This window comes from Cervus elaphus, chromosome 10, assembly GCF_910594005.1.
Source record: "Cervus elaphus chromosome 10, mCerEla1.1, whole genome shotgun sequence".
In the NCBI taxonomy this organism is placed as follows: Eukaryota; Metazoa; Chordata; class Mammalia; order Artiodactyla; family Cervidae; genus Cervus; species Cervus elaphus.
Genome location: NC_057824.1, coordinates 32623172 through 32638611, shown reverse-complemented (window position 1 = coordinate 32638611; position 15440 = coordinate 32623172). Strand labels below are relative to the sequence as shown.

At 44.4% G+C, this 15440-nt stretch overlaps 1 protein-coding gene across 2 annotated transcripts; it reads left to right on the top strand.

Annotated features, from left to right (window-relative positions):
- Positions 1-766: 766 nt before the first annotated feature.
- On the top strand, positions 767-15256 carry THUMPD1 (THUMP domain containing 1). Of its 2 annotated transcripts, none has more exons than XM_043914454.1 (4): positions 767-1060; positions 9637-9811; positions 10779-11027; positions 11376-15256. In XM_043914454.1, exons 1-4 carry the CDS (start codon positions 830-832, stop codon positions 11792-11794), a joined length of 1074 nt encoding a protein of 357 aa, XP_043770389.1. In that variant the 5' UTR covers positions 767-829; the 3' UTR covers positions 11795-15256. The 2 variants fall into 2 exon arrangements, with proteins under 2 accessions (XP_043770389.1, XP_043770388.1); XM_043914453.1 differs by having other exon boundaries at positions 9634-9811.
- Positions 15257-15440: the final 184 nt, after the last annotated feature.

The following is a 15440-nucleotide window of genomic DNA, read 5'->3' as shown; positions in this document are numbered from 1 at the left end:
TGGAAACTTTTGTAAAGCTGATAGAATTATAGGGAAGGCTGGAGGAACAGGTGCCAAAGATGCTTGGTGATAGGGTCTGCATGGGGCCTCATTGTGCTAACCTCGCCAACAAAAGATGAAGTCTCAGTGACCCATGAAACTTATCACATTGCTCAAGCAACATCCTATTTTCACCGCTGGCACTTACTTTCCCAAGACTATAAGATCACCCTACCGTGGGACACCTCTGACTCTCTCAAGACTACGTGACTGCCAAACTCCACTTGCAGGCTGAAGATAAACTAACCACCCCACTTCAGGGGACCCAGTTTCCCTCTACTGGGTATAAGAAGGATTCACCAGAAGGGTGGGTTCTTTTCGAGAGCCAGTCACTCTTTCATTTCGCTTTAATAAATCTCCTTTTCTTTGCCTAACTGCCAGGCTTGTTGTCTTCTTCTCCGCACTGGCTTTCCAGTGGAGGCTTGAACTGGCATTAACATTCTGGAAACTGCCACTATCGCCACTTCTGAAAGGGCTGCCGATTTGCTGATACTGAATGCAGTAAGCTGCTGCCACCTGTGGCCGGCCCCTACAGCAGGGAAAACAGCTTCTTCCCGAGGTGAGGCTAAGGCGAGTGACTGTCAATCCTGGCGAGGGGCGGGCCTCACGCCACTGCGCCTCGGCGTTCCGCCCTTTAGTACCGGCATTAGGACCCGGCGTAGCACGGAATGAGGCTCGGGGGGAGGGACTAGGGGAGGTCTTCGCGCACAGCTGACGTAATCAGCCCGCGCCAGCAGCGGCCAGGGCTGTGGAGAAACACATTTCTCGCTGGCCTCAACTCTAACCTAACATGGCGGCCCGCATACAGCAGTCTCCTCAGCCTGGCGGCGGGAAGCGTAAAGGCAAGGCTCAGTATGTGCAGGCCAAGCGGGCTCGGCGCTGGGATGGCGGTGGGCCCCGCCAGCTGGAGCCCGGGCTACAGGGCATTCTTATCACTTGTAACATGAACGAGCGCAAGTGCGTGGAGGAGGCCTATAGCCTGCTCAACGAATACGGCGACGACATGTATGGACCAGAAAAGGTACCAGTCCCAGGGAGGGCAGGCCTTTGAGGGAGAAGGGAAGGGTGGCAAGCTAGTTGCGTGAATTTGGCCGCCAGAGTGGCGGTGAGGAGGCGTGGCCACGCCTAGGTATATTTCCCCCCCCCGCCTGCCCCACCCCCCATCCCTACCTGGTCTTGTGCTTGAAATGCTTGCACCTCTTTGTTTTCCACCCCCATCGTTAATCACGGTGGCTTCCAGGTATAGATTGCTTCCTTTGGTTCAGGCGTTGTTTCTGCAGTTCTTTCAGAAACATCTGTTTCTCATCGTAGCTTTGGGAAGTATTGCTCACCAGGACACTGGTTCGTACTTAAGGTTTTTGCCACCATTTGATAAGTATGGCTGTAATGTGCAGTGTTTGTCCCAAGCAGTAACATCTCTAAAATAGTGGTTTGGGTACTAGTGCTAGTTTCTTCTCAAATGCATATAAAAATGTATTTCAAGCAGTAAAAATATTTTATTGTAAGGCATGGTTCCGGCGAGGCAGAAAAGGAAAGACGACCTCAACAGAAGTAGGTTACCTTTATTCAGGCAAGGAGGGGCGACAGTCGGCCTAATGACCAGGCTGAGCGCCGAAAGGGATCAGAGAGGCTTCATACTTATAGGGAGGTTTGTGGAAGCGATAAGGGAAACGTCAATCAAGTGGGATATTTTGAGTATTCTTTTGTTGAGATGACACTTGTAGTTGGGCAGGGGGTGATAAGTCTTCTGGGCGGGTGTAGGGGGTGGTAGGTTTCCGGACAGGGGGTGATAAGTCCCAGATAGATGCAGCTGGCCTGGAGCATCAGGATGGAACTAAAGTTATGCTTTGTTTTCTCCGAAGTTAGATGATTCAGCAAGGGGCCTTTGAGACTGTTGTTCTCTTTTCTAGGCCCAAAAGACTCCTTCATTCCAGACCCTGAAATCATAAGAAAAAGGGGAAAAGGGCGCCGTATCTCTCTGGCTACTTCCTGCTGGATAGGGGCGACGGTTTTGGGTCTGGAATGGAGGATCGTCCTAGGGCCCACAGTCTCCTTTTTCTGAGCTTGAGGTGAGGCTCTCGAGAAGAAGAATGGTCTTGACCTGATCTCGAGAGATGGCCCGAATCCGTTCTTGGAGAAACCTTTGAAAGAGATTAAAGAGACAGGGTCCAAATAAGAGGAATAGAATGATAAGTACCAATGGTCTCAGGAAAGGGAGCAACCAAGGGAGTATCTGTTGGAACAGGTTTTGGGGAATGTAAAGGTTTTGTAACTCTTTCCTGCGGCGTTCAATTCTGTCTCTAAGTTTTTTGACTCGGCCCTGGACTATGCCCGTTTCATTAACAAAATAGCAGCAGTTCTCTCCTAGGAAAAGGCAGGTCTCTCTCTTTTTTGCGGTGAGAACGTCCTGAGGGGAGACAGTTACTAGGCCTATAGCAAGGATTAAGATTAGGAGTGCAGTTATGGTTAGAGAGACAGGGAGAGGCCAGTCAGGGTGAGGGGCAGAAGGCCCCAAGTTGGTGGTTATTTGAATCTGAGGAGGAACAGTGCTCATTAGGATGTAGAATGATGTAGAGAATGAGGGTAAAGAAATCAATTTTGTCTGGAGTCAGGTTGTAGAAGGTTCCCTGGAGCCACAGTTGAGACACCAGTGTAGTCAGGTCTTTGAAGGAGGTTCCTGTCGGGGCGCTGATCCAGAGGTCTTGTAGTAGTTGGGTCAGGAACAGTTGTAGGTTGAAGAGAGTCCAGGTCATTCAGTGTCTTCTCCGATGGTTGACAGGGGTTGTCGCCGGGTGAATTTTAAGGAGGTGGGTCCTGTGAGGGAGACCTGATAGGTGTCATTTAAGGAGGGCAGCGCAGGATTAGAGGTGACCCATTTTAGATGAGAGAGGTGTACCCAGGAGGTGACCTTTTTGAGTTTAGCTGCAGTTGGGGTAAGAAGGATGACTTTGAATGGTCCCTGCCACTTTGGGGTTAGGTCACCCTGGGGATTATCAGACAGATAGACCATGTCCCCAATTTGTAAAGGGGGCAGGGAGGCTTGGGGGTCAGGGGCAGGCAGATTGTGGTTGACGTATCTCCAGAGGGCATTGCGGAGTTGCGCCAGCAGAGGGGAGTGTAGGAAGCTTGGTATGGGAGGAGGTTCAGAGGGGAGTCCAGGAGGGAGCATGGGCCGTCTATACATCACCTCAAAGGGGCTCAGCCCCAGGGGCTTTTTGGGCAAAGCCCGTATTCTGAGGAGAACAATTGGTAAAAGTTTAGTCCAATCCAGGTGTACCTCGAGGGTTAGTTTGGTAAGGGTTTCTTTGATTATTCTATTCATCCTTTCTACTTTTCCTGAGGACTGGGGACGGTATGGAATGTGAAATTTCTAGGGTATTTGTAAGAATTGGACAAGTTGTTGGGTGACCTTGGATGTAAATTTTGGGCCATTATCAGACTGTAGGGATGAAGGCAGCCCAAACCTGGGGATAATTTCTGTGAGGAGAATTTGGGCCACGGTGTGGGCTCTTTTGTTTGTAGTGGGAAATGCTTCTACCCATCCCGAAAATGTGTCTATAAGGACTAGTAGGTATCTGACTCTCCGGACCCGGGGCATATGAGTAAAGTCTATCTGCCAATCTTGTGCTGGGAGGCTGCCTCGCATTTGATGGGTTGGAAAGGATGTCGGTTTAAGGTTGGAATTGGGGTTAGTACGTTGACATGTTTGACAGGAGCGGGTAAGGTTATCTAAATATTGTTGGTCAGCATTGGATATGGGGAAGTGGTTACGGAGGAACTGCTGGAGTGTTTTGGATGAGGGATGGAAAAGTGAGTGTAGATAAGAGAGGATTTTTCTGGTGGTGGGAGGGTCGGGTGGAGTCAGGGCTAAGATGACAGGGGACTGGAGGGAAGGATGGGACAGTGCTATCTCCTTTGCCTTCTGGTCTGCAGCATTGTTGTAGGCTGATATGAGACTTCCCTTTTGATGTCCCCTACAGTGGAGGACAGCGGCTTTGTTTGGTAAGAGTGCTGCTTCTAGAAGTTTGTGAATCAGGTCTGAATTAATAATAGAGGATCTCTTTTGGGTTAGGAAACCTCTTTTTTTCCATTTTAGGATGTTTGAGTGAAGTATGTTATAGGCATATTTGGAGTCTGTGTGTATGTTAACCCTTAGATTTTTAGCCAGAGTTAAAGCTCTGGTGAGAGCTATCAGTTTTGCCTGTTGGGAGGTGGTGTGAGGTGGCAGCGGTGAAGCTTCAATTGTCTGTGTTTTATGATTGTGACGAAGGTCTCCCTGGATGATGGCATATCCTGCTGCAAACGGTGGGGATTTTTGAGAGCTGCCATCAATGAACCAGTGTGGGGTGTCTGGGTCTAGGATGGGCTGATCTGTTACATGTTGGAAGGGGTTTTGGGTAAGATCTACTGTTAGGCTGCAGCTATGTAAGAGGGAGTCTGTTGTAGGGGACATGGGTAATAAGCTGGCGGGGTTAAGGGGAGAGCAGGGGGAGAATGAGAGCTGAGGGTCGAGGAGAAAGGCATGTAGGACCTGTACCCTGGAAGGGGGAAGGGAGAGGAAAGCCCCATGTGACAGCAAGTCTCGGAAGGTGTGTGGAGAACAGACTGTTAAAGGGGCATGTCTAGAGAGTTTATTTGCTTCGGGTACGAGGGCTGCGATAACAGCCATGGCCTGTATGCAGGGAGGCCACCCCTTGGTCACCATGTCCAGCTGTTTTGATAGATAGGCTATGGGAGTCCAGCTATCTCCAGCCCGCTGACATAGAAGCCCCAGGGCCTGTTCTTGGTTGGAATGTGCAAAGAGAAAGAATGGTCTGGTGTGATCTGGCAGGTGGAGAGTTGGCACTCGGAGGAGGCTCTGGGTGAGTTGGCGAAGAGGATTGGCCAGCGAGGAACGATTAAAGAGGGGCTCATCCAGACATCTTTTAGTTGTCTCATAGAGCGGCTTTGCAATGAGGGAGAAGTTGGGGATCTAGATACGGAAAAAATTTAGGAGGCCAAGGATAGACAGGAGTTCTCTTTTTGTTTTTGGAAGTGGACAGTTAATTAAGGCCTGGATTCTATCTGGGGGAATAGTTCTTTGTTGATGGGATATGGAAAGTCCCAGGTAGGTGACTTTTGTCTGGACTATTTGGGCCTTAGATTGGGGTACCCGATAACCCCAGGATCCTAGGGCCCCAAGGAGTTTGGCAGTATGTTGGAGGCAGAGTTTTTGGGTTGAGCTACAAAGGAGGAGGTCATCTACGTATTGGAGGAGATGACTCGGGGCTAGGTTGAGAGTCTGTAGGTCCTTTTGTAAAGCCTGTCCAAAAAAGTGAGGACTGTCTCTAAACCCCTGGGGGAAAACTGTCCATGTTAGCTGTTGGGAAACGTGAGTCTCGGGGTCTTGCCAGGTGAAGGCAAAAAGAGGTTGGGAGAGGGGGTGGAGGGGGATGGTGAAAAAAGCGTCTTTGAGATCTAATACTGTGAAGTGGGTTGCAGTCGGGGGTATGGTAGACAGAAGAGTGTAAGGATTAGGGACTACTGGGAATGTCGGCATAATAGCCTCATTGATTTTTCTCAGGTCCTGGACCAGTCTCTAAGAGTTTGGTCTCTTTTTTACTGCCAGAATAGGGGTGTTGTGTGGTGAATGGGTAGGAATTAGGATAGAGGCTTGAAGAAGACAGTCTATGATAGGCTTAAGTCCCTTGTGGGCCTCTGGGGTGAGAGAATACTGTTGTTGGGTGATTATAGTCGAGGGGTCTTTTAGGGTAATGTGGACTGGGGGATGATGTTTGGCTATTGAGGGGTGATCAGTGTCCCAGACTTGGGGGTCTAAGGCAGGTAGATCTAAGGGAAGGTCAGGGGTGAGGGATAGGGACTGTCCAGGTGCCATTTGCATGCAGAATATAGAGACTATATCGAGGGGGGTATGGTAATAAAGACCCCCAATTTGGATAACACATCTCTCCCTAGAAGTGCCATTGGGCACTGAGGCATTATAAGGAATGAGTGTATAAGGGTTGATTTTCTAAATTGACAGAGTAATGGAGGGCTGATTTTTGGCCTTAGGGGAACTCCAGAGACCCCCTTGATTGTGATTTCTGAGTCTTGAGTTGGGCCAGAGTAGGAAGTTAAGAGAGAGAAAGTGGCTCCAGTGTCTATTATAAAAGAGGTCTTTTTTCCGGCCACTACCCCGTCTACCCTAAGTTCCGAGCTCGTGTTCAAGACACGGGCCGGGGGGCTGGAACCCGGGCCCCATCATTGGAACAATTCTTGTAGAGTTGGGCTGGGGTTCAGGGGAGAAGTGGGGATCTCCTCAGATGCGCCAGGGCGTCCCTGTGGACATTCCACTCTCCAGGTCTGGGAGGTGGGGACCTCCCCAGGGGTGCCAGGGCACTCCCGGGGACAGTCCATCTTCCAGTGTCCCCATTGGCCACAGGTTGGGCATGCTTTTGTCGGGGGCCGCGGGTTTGGGCATGCCTTTGCCCAGTGTCCTGACTGGTTGTATCGGAAGCAGGGTCCGGGGGGAGTCTTAAGACCCGTTCTGGGATGACTTGGGCCAGGCTGATTTCTTTCTTTAATTGCTGCTGCCAAAAGGGCATATTTAGCTTTTCTCTCACGTTCTTTTTCTCTCTTAGCCTCCTCCTCTCTATTATTGAACACCTTGAAGGCTACTTTTAGAAGGTCTCTCTGGGGGGTCTCAGGGCCCTTTTCTAGTTGGCGAAGCTTGCGTCTGATGTCAGGGGCAGATTGGCTGATGAACTGAACATGAAGGTACAGTAACCCAGCAGGGGTAGTGATATCTAGGTTGGTATGCTTTTGGACTGCCTCTGTGAGGCGTGCCAAGAATAAGGCTGGATTTTTGTCTGCCCCTTGGGTGACTTCCCTGACTCTATCATAATTGACATGGATATGAGTATTTTTTTGCATTCCTTCTAGAATGCAGGTGATCATATGATTGAGTCTCCTGATACCTGGGTCACCGGGCTGGTAAGTCCAGTGGGGATCTAACTGAGGCACAGCCTCATCAGCAACTGGGCTGTCCCGGTCTTGGTTATGTAAATGATCAGCATGGGCTTTTGCCGCTTGCCAGATACGGTCTTTTTCATCTGGGGTGAGAGTGGCATTTAGGATATAATATACGTTACTCCATGTGAGGTTATAGGCCTGGGAGAGTCTCAGGAATTCTTTTCTGTATCTGGTAGGATTTTCAGAAAATGATCTTAACTTTTCTTCTATCTGGCTCATATCTGACAATGAAAATGGCACATGGACTCGGGTGGGGCCCTCTGGTCCTGCGACCTCTCTTAGAGGAAACATGTGCTGGGTACGTGACCGTGTGGCAGGGGGGGAAGGAAGGGGGGAGGGGGAGTCAGGAGAGGTTTCGGTGCCAGTAGGTGAGTTGGATGAAGGGGAAGGAGAGGGGCGGCGGGGTGGCGGGTAGGGAGGGGGCTCGTCCGCGGGGTCGAACTCTGGGGGTGCAGAAAGTTGCGGTCTGCGGTTAATTGAGGAAGAAGAGCTCTTTTGCTTGGGAGGCAAGGTGCATAGAAGGACTTCGTGGGCGGAGCAGGCCTGGCATAGGGAGGGCCTGCTCCGAAGAGCCCAAAAGGCTTGGGCATAGGGGATCTCCGACCACTTGCCATTCCGTTTAAGGAAGTCAGTGAGATTTTGGAGAATGTTAAAGTCAAATGTGCCGACCTCAGGCCAGCGGTCTTGATTGTCTAATCGATATTGAGGCCAAATCTGTGTACAGAGTTGCTTTAAGCGGTTAGCTTTGAGTTCAGTGAGTGAGAGTGGTTTGAGATTTTTGAGAACACAGGCCAGAGGGGAATCTTTTGGGACAGAGTGGCCAGACCCCATAATTGAAAGGCAAGCAGAGGCTCCTATTGGGAACTCGAGTCGTCACCCGCAGTCGCAATAGGAGTTATGAGAAGAGAGCTCTGTGTCGAGGTGGAGCGTCCCCCACCGTCGCCCACAGAGTGGCCCTGGGCCGGGGGTCCCTGGGACCCGGAGAGGACTGAATTCTAGGGCGCCTCTAGAACTCCGTCCGGATCGGATCTTACCTTAATCTAGGGGCCGGCTGGAGTGGAGTGTTGCATGTAGAGCGGTCGAATGGCAAGAGGTCCCTATTCTGGAGGTCGTCAGAGAGAGAGAGAAAAGGGGGTAAAGCCGAGGCCTGGGGGTACGCAAATCATCAATAAAGTCTTAGCACAAGACTTGCACCGCTCACGAAGGCACTAGGCGTCCCCGAGGGGAACTTAAGAGCCCTGGCAGAGAAGTGAGCTCGGAGGATGTTTGCGCTCCCAGACTCCGGGAAAAGGGGAAAACAGTGAGAGGGAGGGAGAGTGAGAGAGAGTGAGACGAGTGCCTCGCCCCCTCCCGGGTTTCGGCACCAAAAATGTAAGGCATGGTTCCGGCGAGGCAGAAAAGGAAAGACGACCTCAACAGAAGTAGGTTACCTTTATTCAGGCAAGGAGGGGCGACAGTCGGCCTAATGACCAGGCTGAGCGCCGAAAGGGATCAGAGAGGCTTCATACTTATAGGGAGGTTTGTGGAAGCGATAAGGGAAACGTCAATCAAGTGGGATATTTTGAGTATTCTTTTGTTGAGATGACACTTGTAGTTGGGCAGGGGGTGATAAGTCTTCTGGGCGGGTGTAGGGGGTGGTAGGTTTCCGGACAGGGGGTGATAAGTCCCAGATAGATGCAGCTGGCCTGGAGCATCAGGATGGAACTAAAGTTATGCTTTGTTTTCTCCGAAGTTAGATGATTCAGCAAGGGGCCTTTGAGACTGTTGTTCTCTTTTCTAGGCCCAAAAGACTCCTTCATTTATAACAATACCGTATGAAATCTAGTTGTTCAATTTTGGAAATAATTATATTATTAGTTTAGGATTCGGATCAATACACACACATGCACACCCCAGGGAGTTAAATGGAGGAGCATAGTACAAAGGTTATTTAATTTAAATTCAGGTAAGGTATTGTCATTTACTAGCTCAGAGAATGAACATGTTATTTAATTCTGCTGAGCTACATAAAAAGGATGTTATGGGACTTTGGAAAGTTGGCTAAAAAAATTGCATATGTATGTAATATAACATCCCTGTAAACAAAAAAAGCTCCATAAATGTGTAAGATTATTGCCTGATTGGCAACCACATTCATCACTAGTGGAGCAGAGAACTGGGCAACAAGTGCATGTCCTGTCTATGTGGATACCTTGAGCAAGTTCTTCAACTATTTCAGTAGTACAGGTGTAAAGGATTTTTAACTTCATAACTATTTGGTTTAATCTTAGGAAAGTGTTATATCAGGCACAGAGATATCTGTTGATAGGGTTAAAGTCCACCCTGAAATGATTCATCTGGTGAGCACATTTCCCTCTGTCCCAAACTGTCAAGATGCTTTAGAAAACATTTTCAAATGATATGTATGGTAGTCTGAGAAAACTCCCTTCTTTCTCCACATTTTGGAGTAGGTGGTGTCTAAATAAAAAGCTTTATTGTTAATATTGCATCTTCTGCCCCTGGGGGCGGAGTTTACATAAATAGTTAATTAAGAGCTTTTAACTTGAGCTGTTGTGGCATTTCTGCTCATTAATTTTTTGCAAGCAGTTTGCAGATAAGGATCAACAACCCTCTGGAAGTGAGGGAGAAGATGATGATGTGGAAGCTGCCTTGAAGAAAGAAGTTGGTGACATTAAGGCATCCACAGAGATGAGGCTAAGAAGATTCCAGTCAGTGGAGAGTGGAGCGAATAATGTAGTCTTCATCAGGACACTTGGGATAGGTGTGTCTGACTAATATACTTTAAGATTATTGATCCTATAATATCAGGACATCACCCTGTCTCAGAACACTGCCTACAAAATGGCTTCATGGGCATGGCTCAGTTAATCATTTGATTGCATCCTGTCTGTGTGAGTACTGTGTTGGCGCTAGGCATGTGGAAGGGTGAAATGGGGTGGTGGACTAGCATGGGCTTAGGAGTAGAAATCTAGGTTTGCCACTTCCTTTGTATTTAACTTTAAGCAAAACAAGAGTACATGGTTCTGTCTAAAAGGAGCAGGTGCTACTCAGCTCTCCCAATTTGGAATGGCTCCAGACATTTGGGAATGTAGTCTCAGGAGAGCCAGATCTTCTGATTTTTCAAAAGAAGTTGGAAATCTGGAAGTTTATATGTTTCTAAATGTAGCTAACTAATTTAAAAATATTGAAAACACTGAACAGCCCCAAATAGAATGGTATGTAGTCAGGATGCTTCCTAAGGACTACATTATGATCTTGTGGCTCAGAGACGACTCTGAAATCTAGACTTCTGTACAAACTTAGCTAATGGATTGATTAAATCTTAAGTGACTTGAAGATTTTTGTTTTGTTTTTGTAAAACATGTTCTATTTAATGTTTATTAGTTTGATTGTTGCTGCTGTTAGAGGAAAACAACAGTATGACATTGTCATCAGATAAATCAGACATCACGAATAGGTTAACTCCAGAGTCTTCATGAACAGTTGTTTTTGATAAAAGCGGAGTTAAAATATTAGATACAGTATTAATACAGAGTGCACCAAAGAAATATTAGTTGGAAGAAATGATTGGTTAAACTTGCTTAAAATTCTTTATCATAAGTTTTTCTAATCTACCTTCAGTTTATGTCACTGCCAATGAAAATTCTTTTTAGACGGTTTGAAGAGTTTAAAATGTGTGAGGACTTTGAAACTTACCTGTTTGTTTTGTGCTCATTTTTTTCTTTTAGAACCTGAGAAGTTGGTGCATCATATTCTCCAAGATATATACAAAACCAAGAAGAAGAAGACTCGGGTTATTTTACGAATGTTGCCCATCTCAGGCACATGCAAGGCTTTCTTAGAAGATATGAAAAAATATGCAGAAACATTTTTGGAACCATGGTTTAAAGCTCCAAACAAAGGAACATTTCAGATTGTATACAAATCTCGGAATAACAGCCATATGAATAGAGAAGAAGTTATCAAAGAATTGGCAGGTATGTTTCTCTTAGTGATTTTGCAAAGGTGTGCCATGGTAAATATTTGCTTTTAAGATTTTTTTTTTTAATATTTAGGGCTTATATTTTTGAGTGAGAGCAAGTGTTTTAAAATGTCATTAAATAATATCAAGCCTAACTTTTCAGTATGTTGGGTATGAGATTATTTTTGGTAGTTAGATATAGTATAGTATAACACACTAGTATATGTAGTGTTTCAACAACTACATTTCTAATAAGGTTAGCTATAAATTTAACAAATTCTAAATAGGGGGAGGTGAAAGATTGTTTTTCTATCCACCAAGCTTAATGGTATCTTTTTTTATCTTATTTTCCTTTTTGTTACAGGGATAGTAGGCAGCCTCAATTCGGAAAATAAAGTGGATCTTACCAATCCACAGTACACAGTGGTAGTAGAAATCATTAAAGCTGTCTGTTGCCTGAGTGTTGTGAAAGATTACATGTTGTTCAGAAAATACAATCTCCAGGAGGTGGTGAAAAGTGCTAAGGACTTGTCACAGCTTAACCCAAAGCAGGCAGCACAAACAGGAAATGGGAAAGAAGCTAAATTGGAATCTGGTGACAAATCAAGTCAAAATGACCCAGCAGAAGGAAAAAATAACCAGCAAGTGGTACCAGAGAACAGTGAGGAGCTGGGTCCAACAGGATCAATATCTGAGACACATGTGGTGAATGAGGGGGTGGCTAAACCTGAACTTGCAAGTCAAGTCACAGAAGGATCTGCATCAAATGAAAATGATCTCTGATAGGAAAAGAAGTTGTTCGGTGTTGGAGGTGGATTTTTCAACTGCAGTTTTGTGAGAGATTGCTGGGATTCCGTATAAAATTGTGACTAAAAATACTGTTTTTGATACTGAGTTCTGCATAATTGTTTACTCACAGTAGTGGAGCAGCTGTGTAAATAGTTTTGTTAGAGGTCTTTCAGTCCTATATGGCAGTGTGCAGTAGGCCCACATGGGTTTGGTTGGGTTAGAAGAGACTTTGGATAAATTGGTGAACACTACTGCACAGAGCAGAGGGTGGTAGGGGAATGATGTTGGCCTGTCCCTCATGATTACCTTCCCCACCCTCCCCTTCTGCATTACCAGCAACTTACAGGAGTGAACAGGCTCTGTGAAATCAACACTCAAGAGGGAAATTTCCATTCTAAGAAAGGAGTTTTTGTGTATTGCAACTCAGTTGTCCGCTGCCACTTTTTGTTGTAAACATTGGACAAACATGGGTTGTATAGGTTAGAAGTGAATTGTTTTGTGAATTTTTTTTACTTTTTGGGATTTTTCTTGTTTTGCTTTTATCCCACTCCCCACCCCCCTTTTTTTGACAGCACCATAGAGCATGTGGGATCTTAGTTCCCAGACCAGGGATCCTACCCATAACCCCTACAGTGGAAGTTATGCTCGTTTTTATGTTTTAATAACATTTTTTACAAACAAATCTGATGGTGCAGTGGTGCAATTTTTGAAGGCAAGGTTTGAAAGAAAAATGTTCCTTTCTAGGCATAGAATTACAGACATTTCTGATAAGGTTGGTTATAAAGAATGTGTCTTCTGAGTTACTGCAGTCCACTAGTGCAACAGGGACTCAAATTCTTTATACTGTAAGCTACTTTACAATGTAAAGGGATTTATAATCCAAGCTGTCCCATTCCATTAGAATGGAATATCCTTTGTGAAATGCAACTTACAAACTGAATATTTGTTTTAGCAGTTGTAACTATAAATCATAGCCCCTTGACAAATAAAGATGATTATTTTAATGGCTTTGGAATACCAGGACAGTAAAACTTTCAGAAAAATCACATTCAGTGAAAAGGTTTAGAAAGCAAATTATTTAGTGGTAGAATTTTTTCCAGAAAAGAAAAATTCACATAATTGATAAGAATCTAATAATACCAACATTTAGCTAGATCAAGAAGGAGTACAAGAAATTGAAAAGACTTTACTGTCAGTATAATAAATTGACTTATGTGATGCTAAAGAGGTTTTGTATAAAAGCAGCAGCTTCTCTGTGTGAGCTGATGAATCAACAGATTTCATGAATATTTGTCATGCTGTAGCATTTGTAAGATTTGTAAATGATCAGAAAATTCAATACAAAATGATTTGTAAATTCAAGAAAACTAAGTTGCTAGGAGCCTCTCCAAACAGTGGTCAGTAAGATTTAGTAGGTCTTCATATCTGAAAACTCAGTGGTCTGTCATCTGTACTCCTAGTGCCCCATCAGTGGCTGGCTCCATGACAAGTTTTGCATCACTTTAATAAAAGAATATCCTGACTTTGGTAATTACAGCACATTGCTTTCTTCACAGTGTGAAGAAAAAACTTGGAGATATAAAAAGTGTAGAGATGAAATGAAAGTTTTAAATAATGCTACAAAAGTGGTTAACTTAATTAAATATACATTTATGCAAGAATGTTCTTAAAAGAACCAACTAAAACCTAAACAAAGAGCATGTAAATCTCTTACATACAGAAATCCAATGCTTATCTGAGGAAGAGTTAGCCACAGGATATTTGAGCTGAAAAGTGAATTACCAGTAAGTTCTCTAAGTACAAGAAAACACTAGGCCAGATTTTGCTAAGTGCTTTGAAGATGAAGAATGGTCTAATTAGACATTTTTTCATTGCAAGAACAAATGAGCTGTTTTTATGAGGGCCTGGAGAAAAATATTTTTCTCTTAAAAGTGACAGGAGTCTTGGATTAAAAGAAACTGACTCTTTGGGATAATTATGTTGCATAAGGCACTCTTGATTTCCATAGACACTTGGGTTTGAGAATGAAGAAAGCAACGTCTCAAGCCTTGTTTAAACTCTCCTTGAAGAATTGCAAAACCAAATTAAATAGCAGTTCCTCTCCTTTTCCCAACACTATGTGACTGGGTGAGGAACCCTTTCTCAAAATCTCAGCCTGAGATTTTGTCATTGAGAGAGGAAGAACTGAGTCCTAATCTCATGGTTGTGGATTTTTCTGAAACATGAGTATCCTTCAGCTTGGTGCTCACACACACATACTTTGCAAGTTTTTTCAGGGGTTCCTCCTGGGTAAAACTGAAATAAAAAAAGATAACAAAGAGGATTGCAAAATAAAATATCTGAATTGAGAATACTGAGGGGTTGTGAAATTAGTTTTTGGAGTTGGATTTATTTTTTAACAAGTTTGGCAGTATAAATGTTAAGTCTTCCTGCACCAGTGGCTGTATTTGTTTATTGGCTAGTGAACGTGGAAATAATTTTTATCCTTCTGAGCTAGTGATTCTGCTGGTTAACCAGACCAGAAGAATTTGGGATGGGGCAAAGAGAATAGCTTCCCGGGTGGCTCAGTGGCAAAGAATCCACCTGCCAATGCAGGAGGCACAGTAGACGCAGGTTCAGTCCCTGGGTCGGGAATGTCCATCCCTTGGAGAAGGAAATGGCAAACCACTCTAGTAGTCTTGCCTGGAGAGTTCCGTGGACTGGGGAGCCAGGTGGGCTATGGTCCATGGGGTTGCAAAGAGTCAGAGGTGAATGAACAGGCCAACCCATGCTATATTAACAGAAAGGACCTTGCTAATGCAGATGAGGCTGGCACTTCCTTACATATCTTTAGAATGTTAGCTCTTAATAAGTTGAAGTTATCTTGAAAGGATGATAAAAGCATTCTAAGTACCATTGGGGGAACGTGAATAATAGGATTTTGGTGCCTTCATCAGACTTTTTCCAAGACAAAAATACTTTTATTTTGATCATACGAGACTCTGGGACTCTGGGAATAAAATTGGCTATATGCATACAATTGTATGGAACTAAGCTCATTTTATTTTGTGAAAGCTGCTACTCTACATAAAGATTTTGATTTAGTAGTTTGTTTTTAATCCCCTTTTATATTTGTATTTGGTAAGGCCTAAGGGTGACAAAAGCTCTTCTGTAAATACAAGGTAGTACTGTGTTCTGTTGGAATCTGAATTCTGTTCTGTTAGAATCTGAGTTCATGCACTGAAAGATTTATTTTCAAGTTTACCAGTTGTTTATTCCCACTAATGTTTGAGCATATTATTTTATATATGATGGGAATCCAGGGTGGGAATGGAGTGCTTTTTCTCAATTTTTATTTTAAAAAATTAAACTCCACTTAAGTGTTGTGGTTTAGTAAACTTGTTTTGCTTTATGGAGGAAAGTGTTAAATTTGATATTTTAAAACATATTTCTCTATGATTAAACATGATTTCTGAATATTGTTTTTACTTGTATTTTGTTTTTGATATGGCCAGATATTCAGCTTTTTTTTTTTTGATAGTTCCTAATGTTTTCAGAAAAATAAAAATAAATTAGTTCCCTGAAGACTAGTGTTTTCTATCTCTACTTTTTCTTTCTGCCTCTTAGTAAAGCTCTTGCTTTATAATTATAAAGTAATTAT

Excerpts from the sequence above, each read along its gene's own strand:
- THUMPD1 (XM_043914453.1), top strand. The coding sequence starts at position 830 with ATGGCGGCCCGCATACAGCAGTCTCCTCAGCCTGGCGGCGGGAAGCGT. Across the intron at positions 1,061-9,633 it reads ACATGTATGGACCAGAAAAG|CAGTTTGCAGATAAGGATCA; the intron begins GTACCAGTCCCA and ends ATTTTTTGCAAG. Across the intron at positions 9,812-10,778 it reads CATCAGGACACTTGGGATAG|AACCTGAGAAGTTGGTGCAT; the intron begins GTGTGTCTGACT and ends TTTTTCTTTTAG.